This window comes from Microcebus murinus, chromosome 10, assembly GCF_040939455.1.
Source record: "Microcebus murinus isolate Inina chromosome 10, M.murinus_Inina_mat1.0, whole genome shotgun sequence".
NCBI lineage: Eukaryota > Metazoa > Chordata > Mammalia > Primates > Cheirogaleidae > Microcebus > Microcebus murinus.
The window spans coordinates 17,002,440-17,014,760 of record NC_134113.1 but is presented as its reverse complement, the minus strand read 5'-3'; the positions used below and the strand labels follow the sequence as shown (position 1 = coordinate 17,014,760).

At 34.4% G+C, this 12,321-nt stretch overlaps 1 protein-coding gene across 6 annotated transcripts in view; it reads right to left on the bottom strand.

Moving 5' to 3' along the window:
• The window catches only part of SLC41A2 (solute carrier family 41 member 2), a 121,515-nt gene that overhangs the window by 40,508 nt on the left and 68,686 nt on the right, over positions 1 to 12,321 (bottom strand). For all 6 annotated transcript variants that reach the window (XM_012772736.3, XM_012772739.3, XM_012772738.3 and 3 more), the window contains one exon: positions 9,080 to 9,159. In XM_012772736.3, coding sequence (XP_012628190.1) covers positions 9,080 to 9,159 — 80 coding nt within the window. The remainder of the gene's footprint in view (positions 1 to 9,079; positions 9,160 to 12,321) is intronic.

The window sequence follows — 12,321 nt, the reverse complement described above, 5'->3', positions numbered from 1 at the left end:
CCTATCAAAATACCAATGGTTTTTTTCACAGAATTAGAAAAAACAATTCTAAATTTCATATGGAATCAAAAAAGAGCCCAGGCCAGGCACAGTGGCTCATGCCTGTAACCCAGCACTCTGGGAAACTGAGGAAGGAGGATTGCTTGAGCTCAGGAGTTCGAGACCAGCCTGAGCAAGAGCAAGACTACCTCTTTATTATAAATAGAAATAAAATTAGCCAAACAACTAAAAATAGAAAAAATTAGCCGGGCACAGTGGAGCATGCCTGTAGTCCCAGCTACCTGGGAGGCTGAGGCAGGAGGATCGCTTGAGCCCAGGAGTTTGAGGTTGCTGTGAGCTAGGCTGACGCCACGGCACTCTAGCCTGGGCAACAGAGCAAGACTCTATCTCAAAAAAAAAAAAAGAAAAAGAAAAAAGAGCCCAAATAGCCAAAGCAATCCTAAGCAAAAAGAACAAATCTGGAGACATCACATTACCCAACTTCAAATTATACTCCAAGGCTATAGTAATCAAGACAGCATGGTATTGGTATAAAAGTAGACACATAGATCAATTGAACAGAATATAGAACCCAGAAATAAAACCATATACCTCCAAAGAAATGATTTTAAACAAAGCAAACAAAAACATACACTGGGGAAGACATACTGTTTAATAAATGGTGCTGAGAAAATTGGAAATTGGAGTTACATAGAGAAAAATGAAACAGGATCCCTATCTCTCATCATAAACAAAAGTTAACTCAAGATGGATTTTTCATAAGGCATGAATCCATAAGAATTCAAACCTAGGAAAAACTATTCTCAACACTGGCCTACAAAAAGAATTTATGACTAAGATGCCAAAAGCAAATACAATAAAAACAAAAATAAATAAATGGGATTTAATCAAACTAAAAAGCTTTCGCACAGCAAAAGAAATAATCAACAGAGGAAACAGACAATTTACAGAATGGCAGAAAATATTCCCAAACTATACATCTGACAATGGACTAATATCCAGAATCTATAAGAAAGTCAAACAAATAATCCAATTAAAAAGTGAGCAAAAGACATGAACAGACATTTTTCAAAAGGAGAGAAACAAATGTCCTACAAAGGTATGAAAAAATGCTCAACATCACTAATCAACCGACAAATGCAAATTAAAACCACAATGAGATACCACCTTACCCCTATCAGAATGGCCGTAAAGTCAAAAAAATAATAGATGTTGGTGTGTGGATATAGTGAAAAGGGAACATTTACACACTGTTGGTGGGAATGTAAATTAGTAGAACCTCAATGGAAAACAGTATGAAAATTTCTCAAAAAACTAAAAGTAGATCTACTATTCAGCAATCCCATTACTGGGTATCTACCAAAGGAAAAGTAGTCATTATATCAAAAAGACACCTGTACTTTATGTTTATTACAGCACAATTCACAATTGCAAATTAGTATTACCTCTATGGAACCAGTATACTATTCAGGTGACGGATATGCTAAAAGGCCAGACTTCATCACTGTACTACTCATCCACATAACAAAAAAAAACCATTTTTACCTTTAAATCTATTGGGAAATAAAGGCATACATGAGAGATGCTTAGCAGTTTCTGGACATGGTAAAGGTTCAAAAAATGTTAACTATTGTTGTTATTATTAATCAATAATAAGAAGAAACAATTTATACAAATAATGTGATTCTGACTTGGTGTTTTCTGAATTATAGGTCCTGACACTTAACTTGCTGGAGAATTCATTGGTCAGAAGGTGTCCAGGAACTGTGTTACTTTTCAATTCAAAGACTCTTATCTTGTTTTTTTTTTAAAAAAAAAAAGAAAAGAAAAGAAAACCACGGAAGTCTATAAATCACTTGGTGCCCACATTTTAAATAATCACTTAAACGTCTTTCTATTTACTCAATGAATTTTCCACTAAAAATTTTCCACTAAAAATTAGTGAAGGCTATTTTAAAAGTCTGGATTTTCCAAATCTGAGCTCACTTTTTAAAGTAAACAATTGGAATAGAACTTTGAATAAATGCCATGTATTGGTACTCATCTGATAGTAGCACACAAACAAGGCTAGTAACTTATACCTACAAATGAAGGTAAGTGAAAATATCCTAGAAATTGAAAGAGGTAAGAGTATTTATATTACACAATGTAAGCATTTTCACAAAGAGTCACTTGGTAAATCAGTAAGAGGTAAACTATTAAAAAATGATTACAGGCCGGGCGCTGTGGCTCACGCCTGTAATCCTAGCTCTTGGGAGGCCGAGGCGGGCGGATTGCTCAAGGTCAGGAGTTCAAAACCAGCCTGAGCAAGAGCGAGACCCCGTCTCTACTATAAACAGAAAGAAATTAATTGGCCAACTGATATATATATTAAAAAAAATTAGCCGGGCATAGTGGCGCATGCCTGTAGTCCCAGCTACTCGGGAGGCTGAGGCAGCAGGATTACTTGAGCCCAGGAGTTTGAGGTTGCTGTGAGCTAGGCTGACGCCACGGCACTCACTCTAGCCTGGACAACAAAGTGAGACTCTGTCTCAAAAAAAAAAAAAAAAAAAAAAAATGATTACAGCCTTGTAATCATCCATACATTTCTCTTCAGAGCCACTCAAAAGGAGAAGAGTCTAATGTTAAGAATTACACTTAATGGGCCAGATGCAGTAGCTCACACCTGTAATGCTAGCACTCTAGGAGGATGAGGCGGGAGGATTGCTTGAGCTCAGGAGTTCAAGACCAGCCTGAATAAGAGTGAGACCCTGTCTCTACTAAAAAATAGAAAAATTAGTCAGGCATGGTGGCATGCGCCTGTAGTTCCAGTTACTCAGGAGGCTGAGGCAGGAGGATCGCTTGAGCCCAGGAGTTAGTTTGAGGTTGCAGGGAGCTATGATGATACCACTGCACTCTACCTGGGGAGACTGAGCAAGACTCTGTCTCTAAATAAATAAATAAATAAATAAATAAATAAATAAATAAATAAATAAATAAATAGAATTATACTTAATGCAAAGCAAAAGTCTACATTCAGATACATTTTTCAATGACAGACATTTTCCACAGGAATGTATAAATTGCAGTTTCCTTTTTATCTTCATTTACTCTGGGGATTTTCTTGGGGGTAGTGTTCTATTTTGCATTTTATTGGATATGAAATGCTTCCATGCAAATGCAGAAAACATCTGCTGTTAAGCCTGAGAATATCTATTCTAGCTGCAAATTCCCTTGGATTGAGTTTGAAACAAAAAGCTACTAATTAGTTGCAGCTCTCTTCAAAAACTTTATAAATTTTGTTGGTAAAATTTTATAAAACTACTTTTATCATTTGTTTATTACCACATAACAGACTAACATAATGATAATAAAAATAAATAAACTTTTAGAAATAATCAGCTTATCACCTTATTACACTGTTGTCCAGGAAACACAGATATAACATGTTATAATTGTACCAAACTAAAAAGAAAATGAACAAGAGACTTTAGAAAGACACTGGTATAATTTTTCTGGAAAAGGTGAAAAACCTTAAAGTAAACAATGTAATTATTGAAGGGACTAATTACAGTTTTAATCTCTCATGGTTTCATCTTGATCACTGGGTATATTTTTAAACTGTAGCAGAATTATTACCTTGGAATAGCTTTTTTAATGTCAAAAATGCCTACTTGCTATTATGATATACAGTACTATGTTTCTACTAAGAGCTAGTCTATCAGCATTTCTTTCAAATAATTTAAATTCCTCACAGACTAATTGCATTATTGAAGCTAGGGGAGAGCTTCTAAAGATAATCTCACATAAATTAAAAACATTAGCAAAAACAGCTAGTCAATATACAAAGCAATGAGAATCCTCAGTGTCCACAGTACCTGATTTTAGGTGCCTTATGCTGGAATAAGCCCAGTTAATCATATAAAGTTTGATAGTAGGAAGAAATTACCAGCAGGTTCATCTAAGGACTGTTTTAAAATCCAAACTTATGTTTTGCTAAATATAGAAATATATGTTTCCAGTAAATGTTTAACACTACATCATAGAATATATTTCAAATTCTGTCCAGAATTCTTTTGCACATTCCCAAGAGAACCCGAATCAAAAGTTCATTTGTTTGAAAAGTAAATCTCTATAATCAACAGCACAACAGATCTAGCACTTTCCATGTATACCTACATATTTTAGCTACTTCCATATACTTCTGCAATTTCACCTATCCTCCTTTCAAGACTCATCAGAACCCACATGCAGAAATTACACTCTTAGTTTCAAGAGATGCAAAAAAAAAAAAAAAAAAAAGATGGGGAGACATGTCTTTTTTTAATCTGGACTTCTAGGCGTTATCCTAATTCTTTTCTTTTCATTATCAACCATTTAGTAAGAGGCCTAAAAGTGCTACTTCCAAGATTTTTATTGTTTTATACTAAATATTTAATATATTCAAAAATAATTTTATAAGATATATGTAAGCTATAATGAATCATACTACAAAAAATGCCCATGTACCCACCATCCAGTTTAAGAAAAGAAATACACTATTACCTTTATATTTGAAGTGCTCCATGTGCCCCTTCCCAAGCCCATATACTTCCTTCCTCATCAAAGAAACTATCCTTAATTGTGTTTTCAATTCTTTTGCTTTTCTCTGTATTATCATATATATGTGTATTCTTAAACAATAAATCATTGAGTTTTACATGCTTTTAAACTTTACATAAATGGAATAATGTATCATATATTAAGTTACTGAGATTCATCCTTGCTCTTCTGGGAGATAGATGTAATTCAACCATTTTTATTGTTTATAATATTCTGTTGTAAGACTATACCTTCATTTATTTATCCTGCTACTCAACAAAACTGAACTCTCAAATGACTTCCTAATCACCGAATAAATGGTCTCTCTTGAATCCTGCCTGGCTACACTAACTCAGCTCTCATCCTTCCTCTAACCAGTGGATCTCAAATTCAGAAGTTATTTCAAGAGCAGATAAAAGTAAAGAATATAAGGAAGAGGGAGTATGTGATTTGGGGATGTCTTGTTTGAGACACTGGGTAGATGTCAATACCACTAACTGACACTGGAAACATGGAAAGAAGAGCAGGTTGTGGGGTAAAGATGTAGAAATATCCAATTTAATGTATGGATCTAGAAATGAACATATGAAATGGTGTGTCAAGACTAGAAATAAAGAGTTGAAGCCATATGACAAAGACAAGTGGTTTTCAAACCTTTGCATGTATCAGAATCAGTTGATGGGTTCCACCTTAGAACTTCTGGTTAAAGCTTGAGAATTTCCATTTCTAACAAGATCTCAGGTGATACTGCTGGTCTGGGTACCACACTGAAAACCTCTGGACTAGACAATATCACCCATAAAGAAGGTGAAGACTGAGAATAGAACATGATCAAGAACAGATTCTAGAAGAATACAAACACTTAAGAGGCAGGTGGAAAGGAGAAACCCAAGAAGAAAATGAAAAAGAATTTTTGGAGAATGGGATGAGACTTGGTACAGCTGCAATAAGTGTATATTAAATAGTTTCAAACAGTTGAATAGAAGACCCAAAATAAGTAACTAGATAAAGTAATTAGGAGGTCACTGGAGAGCTTAGTAAAAAAAAAAAAAAGTTATATAGAAGGAAAGGGAAGAAAAATACTGTAATGAGGTGGAAAAGCATAGAATACCCTTGGGAAAGTTTGAATGTAAAGAGTAGAAGAGAGAGAATAGAAGCTTGAGAAGGCAGGAAAGCATGGGAAAGGTGATTCGGGATGAAAGACTTGAGCACATTTGTAGGGTAAAGGGAAAAAATGGAAAAGAAGAAGACATGGGAGACATGAGAGAAGTTAAAATAATTGATGGAGTTGTAATAGAATGGCATCCAAAGCACAGAGGAATTACTCTTGGGAAAAAGAGTCAGCTCTTCTTCTGAGATCAGGGTGGAAGAAGTTAAAAATAGACATTGTTAGAAGTAAGCATAGAGGTGAAGGAAGGAAAGAGAAGTAGACTGAGACAGACTATGGCCGCAGCGTCTGTTTTCTCTGCAGGTGTGCCCTACAAGAAACACTAAAGGAACTTCTTCAGGCAGAAGCAGAATAATACCAGAAGAAAACCTGGATCCAAACCAAGAATGCTGGAAATATAAATTTATATGGGAAAGTATAAAAGATATCATTTTCTCATTTTTAATCTCTTTTAAAAAATAACTGTTTAAAGCAAAAATAATAAGAATATGTTACAGGGTTTTTATAACAAAGCAAAACTCATGACAAAAATCACACCAGAAAGAGGAGTGGTAATTCAAATATGCTGATATAAGATTCTTATCCTATATGTAAAGTGGTATATTACTGTTTGAAAGTAGACTGTGATGAAAGTAGACTCTGATACAAGCCCTAAATCAGGGGTTCTCAAAATGTAGTCTGCGAGGTCTGAAGGAAGGTCAGAAATTCCAAGACCTAGCTAATAGAAGTACCAGAATGAAAGCCTCATGATATATGTTAACCTGATAAAGGTTTTAAGTAATCCTGTAGTAAACAAATCTGTTTAGGCTGGGCATGGTGGCGTGTGCATGTAGTCCCAACTACTTGGGAGGCCGAGGTAGGTGGATTGTTCAAGGTGAGGAGTTCAAAACTAGCCTGAGCAAGAGCGAGACCTCGTCTCTACTAAAAATAGAAAGAAATTAATTGGCCAACTAAAAATACATAGAAAAAATTAGCCGGGCATGGTGGCATGTGCCTGTAGTCCCAACTACTTGGGAGGCTGAGGCAGAAGGATCACTTGAGCCCAGGAGTTGGAGGTTGCTGTGAGCTAGGCTGATGGCACGGCACTCCAGCCCCGGCAACAGAGTGAGACTCTGTCTCAAAAAAAAAAAAGAAAAGAAAAGAAAAAAATGTTTAACCTAATGTTTAGCAAATTTAATTGACCACAGAACTCACTTTTCAAGTTACACTTACTAACATCTCACAGAACTAGTGTTACCATGAAATATATTCTGAAAAATTCTACTATTATAGTTTGAGAGATGCTAGTAAATATTAAAAGATATCCTAATCACAATATCAACCCAGATATGCCTTACTTTAAATAAATATGTATGCTTGTATCTAATAAAACAGATAAATTGGTAGCTGTATATTTTGAGTGGGAAAAAAAATCGCACGCTTTAGAATCAAGCAGATCTGGGTTTAAATCCTGATTTACCACTTAACTAAATGCAAGACCCTGGGAAAATTATTTATCTTGTTGTGAGGATTATATAACAAGCATAAAAGACCTATAAGTTATCTGGCACATGGCAGGTACTCACTAAATAGCTGCTGCTGCTGATGATCATGATGATAAGCAGGGTCCTTAAATAGTACATCCCTCAGCATATTTAAAATGAAATTCAATTCTTGAAAGTTCCATCTTATTTGAGGAACATAGAGCAAATCTTCTCTATGAATGTTTTTAAAGAATGGAATTTAACATAAGATGAGCTCATTGTGATACTTAACTAAGGTTTGCTTACTGAGATACAAAAACAATTTGACTACCCTACAATGCCATGGCACAGACTTCCAAGGAGAGCATTTCAGTGAAGCTAGAATTGTTTCCTAGGTAAAGTGAAATGACTGCAATACTCATTAAAGCCTTACTAATAAAAGGGTGGTTGTAATTTAAGTTAAATTTCTCACTGAAATGTTATTCAATACAACTCTAGCAGTCATTATTGAATGTTTTTGCTAATGAATTCATCCACTAATATTCACAAAAGAGGATTTGAACAGGTGGAAAGAAAGTGGTAGTCACTCCAAGCAGTGAAAATTAGATGATCTTTGTAGGGACAATATAGGAACCCAGTTAGAATGATAAAGTTGCACACATCTTTTGAAACTATCAAGGCCAATAGCATAGAAAGGGCCTTGAAAACTAGGCAGAAGAATTTAAACTTGATTCCATAGATGAGAAGAAACCACTGTTAAGTTCTTCAACTCAGGGATGATGTAATAAAAACAATGTTTAAGGAAGACTAGTTTGTTGGTGACACTTAATTTTCATTGAACAGAGAGTGAGTCAGGAAAGCTACTATTACTTGAATGGATGGCCATGGTGAGACATTAGACTACAAGGGTGAGACAGGCTTTTATATAAATACGTGAATAAACAAATGAATTGTGTTAAAGGGCAAAAAGACAATGTTTGCTCATTTTCTAATCAACGAGTATGAAGGACCAGGTTGAATCAGATGGTTCCACAATTCTAATGATGAGTAATGGAGAGAATCGTAGCTCCAGGAAAAAAGGGAATAAGACCTATAGAGGACATCTGTTCACAGACATTCTAAAGGCATACAAAAATAAAAATGCTCAGTAGAAATTTTAGCTATGAAATTAGATTTTAGATAACTTGCCTTTATATGACATTTTCTTTTATATAAATACACAAAAGTAATTTATATTAAATATATAGTATATCCTGTAACATGTTTTTCTACAAGTAGAATTACTTTTTAAATTATGTTGGTTTAGGCTATACCAAAATCCAATTTAATGACAGCCACCCCAAAAGCCAGTAGGAATGGATTATTTTATTAAATGTAAGTCATACAAAAATCCCTGTGAGCTTAAGTATTCTAATCCTCATTTTATAGATAAGAAAGAATATACAAAACATTTTAAAGAGATCAGCAGAGGACTAATAGATTTTAATAAACGGAACTGACTTAAGCAATGCTTAAATCTAGCTAACTCTAATTTATCCATGAATTGACAAAGGCAGCAACAAAACAACATAAGATAGCAGATAAACTCAAAGTAAATGATAATCCAAATCTGAAATATCATATTTTGCCATACTAACCTTAAGTCAGGTATCCTTGACTCTCAAACTAACAGCTGATGATAATATTAAGAAACAGTTCTTCCAAAAATATGTTCTACATCCTGAGACCAGGCAATGTAATTTCCACTGTGAGCAACAACTTGGGGTTGGAAGGAGAATGGATAGGATGGGAAGGTCGAGCTCTTAAAATCGGAGCCCTAAGACTCCATTGGTACCTAAGAGTATACAAGGATTTGGTACTATCATGAAGCAGTATATCTAATTCTTACCATTAATAACTGGTGTGTAAACAACAATCCCAACCAAGTTTGGGTCAGATACAGTTGTATCCAGAATAAGGCCCCCAATGCTGAAAGATACAAAATTATATAATTTAGGGAAAAGGAAAGGCAATGTTCTGTACTTATAGACACTCCTACATTTTTAAAATATTTATACATTTTAAAAATAGAATAAAAGGAAAAATATTCAAAGTGAAAAATCAATGTCAACAGGGAAATGTTGCAAATAAAACATAGCACAAGCTATAGCCTCAAATTTCAGGACACTTGTAAAAAGAAAAAGTATATGCTTTAAATGCATTAAAATGTCTGGAAGGACAGATAAAAAATTACTAACCATGTCTATTTCTTGGGGGTGAGACTGACAGGGGACTGATGGTCATTTTATATCCTTCTATGCTTATTAAGTTTTTAAAAGTATGTCATGTATTACTCTTAAAATTTTTTAAATATTTTTATTTTTATTTTTTTTTTTTCGGCATATTATGGGGGTACAGATTTTAAGGTTTCAATAAATGCCCATTTCCCCCCTCCCCCCAAAAGTCTGAGTCTCCATCATGACCATCCCCCAGTTAAATATTTTTAAAAAGAATATCTTTTCATATTTGAAGTAAGCAAGGCATTAAAGGGATGGTTTTTATTGTCTTAAAACTAGATATAATCAGGTAAGACACCAGATGTGTCTTACCACTCATAAATTAAAATAATTATATAAAATAATTAAAATTAAAATCAGCTCTTTTTGTTGTAGCCACAGAAAAAGCTGATTTTGAGAACAAAAGAAAAATAATATACAATTATATAGTGGCAAACCATATACTCTCAATGTTTCAACAACATTTGGAGATTTTTTTTTTTTTTTTTTTTTTTTTTAAAGTCTCCAAGATCGGCCGGGCGCTGTGGCTCACGCCTGTAATCCTAGCTCTTGGGAGGCCGAGGCGGGCGGATTGCTCAAGGTCAGGAGTTCAAAACCAGCCTGAGCAAGAGTGAGACCCCGTCTCTACTATAAATAGAAAGAAATTAATTGGCCAACTGATATATATATATAAAATTAGCCGGGCATGGTGGCGCATGCCTGTAGTCCCAGCTACCCGGGAGGCTGAGGCAGAAGGATCACTCGAGCCCAGGAGTTTGAGGTTGCTGTGAGCTAGGCTGACGCCACGGCACTCAATCTAGCCTGGGCAACAAAGCGAGACTCTGTCTCAAAAAAAAAAAAAAAAAAAGTCTCCAAGATCATGATCAGTTGGTTAACTTCAGTCTCTTGGTCCATGTACTATAAAATAGTGCTAGTCTCAATATTCCATGGGATCTTGTTGCCTAAACTTTCTAGGAAACTACAAACCACATTACAGCAAAATGAACCACATGTTGTCACAGAAAGGGACTGATTGTCAAAATACCAAATCAAATGTTCTTACTACCTGATAATTAACATTAGGAAATTATTGATTTGTTATCTTAATTCTTTAGTAAAATACATGAAGTATGGCTTGATATGCCTAAATTGTAGGAGTTTCCATTAAAAAGTTATACTACAGGGCCCTAAAATAGTCCTTCTTAGAAATATTTTAAGCTCTAATTAAAAAATAAAATACATATTTCAAGAGCATATTAGTTTAACATGAACATTTGCTAAAAATCAATTTTAAAATATTTTTGTTACCCAGGTAATAAAATTTACTATAGAAAGAATTAGGAAATACAAATATAAACAGTAAAATAAAAATCAACCCTAGTTACATCATTTGGAGTTACACTGTTAACACCAGTTAACAGTATACTGTTATACTATTAACTCCAGTATAGCCTTCCAGATGTTTTCTTTTACTTACATATTTATCTTATTTTGTTTTTTAATTTTTTATTAAATTTTTTTTTTTTTTAGAAACAGGCCCCACTCTGTTGTCCAGGTTGGAGTTCAGTGGCACAATCACAGTTCATTATAACCTCCAATTCCTGGGCTCCAACAATCCACCCCACTCAGCCTCTGGGGTAACTGGAACTACAGGTGTGTGCCCCCACACCCAACTAATTTTTTATTTTGGTAGAGACAGGGTCTCACTATGTTGTCCAGGGTGGTCTCAAACTTCTGGTCTCAAGCGATCCTCCTGCCTCAGCCTCCCAAAGTACTGGGATTATAGGTGTGAGCTACCACATCTGGCCTTATTATTTGACAAAAATTGCATATATTTATCCTGTACAACATGATGTATAAGAAATAGGTATACATTGTAGAATGGCTAAATCAAGCTAATTAACATATGTATTACCTCATATACTTTATTTTTTGTGGTGAGAACATTTAAAATCTATTAATAATTTTCAAAAATACAATGCATTGTTATTAGCTATAGTCATCATGTTGTACAGTTGATCTCTTAGACTTATTCCTCTGGTCTAACTGAAATTTTTTATCCATTGACTAACATCTCCCTAAACTCACCCCCAGATATTTTTAAATGCATGTATTTTTAAAAATAAAAATTGGGTTAAAGTGGAAAAGTAGTTTTCTTTGCTTTTATTACATTTTATTTTTATGAAATGTAAATGTATGTGCATTATTATGAAAAAGTACTGCAAAGCTTATAATAAAATAATAGTTTCTAGCCCCACTCCTAGATCCTTCTTTCTACTAGGAGTTCTTTTCAATTTCTTTAGCTATTTTTTCTGGCATTTAATTCTAGATTTCTAAATAGCAGGCTTATACTGCTATTTTTTTTCATTTTTAACTTTAGACATTTATCTAATGACTTTCTAATATGGCAGATGAGGAATTTAATCTCTCTTATACTTCCCTCCCCACTTTGGTTCTTTCATAAATCCCTTCCTCCCCACATCCTGACAATCTGGTTATAATTCATGGTGAAATATTTAAGGTTGACTTTATTATAACAATGGAATCATTATTCACAGCTGAGCCACAAAGTGTATTATTAGATATCTTTGCTTGTACTTTTTGCTTTGCTTCATATTTTTCTTTCTTTTTAGGTACCTATTACTAATTCAGCCTCACACATGTAACAAAGTTAATGAAATACCAATCAATACAGTCAAACTTATCAGGTAACCAATCAATTCCACTTTCTTTTTCTTAGTGACATCCCTCCTTAAGCCCACTGTCCTCTTGCCAATCTGTATGGTTGTTCTCTAGGTCTGATGCACAGCTGTCATCCTGTAACTTCCCTTCATTCTCCCTGTTGGATCTTGATCTATGACCAAGTCCCAATATT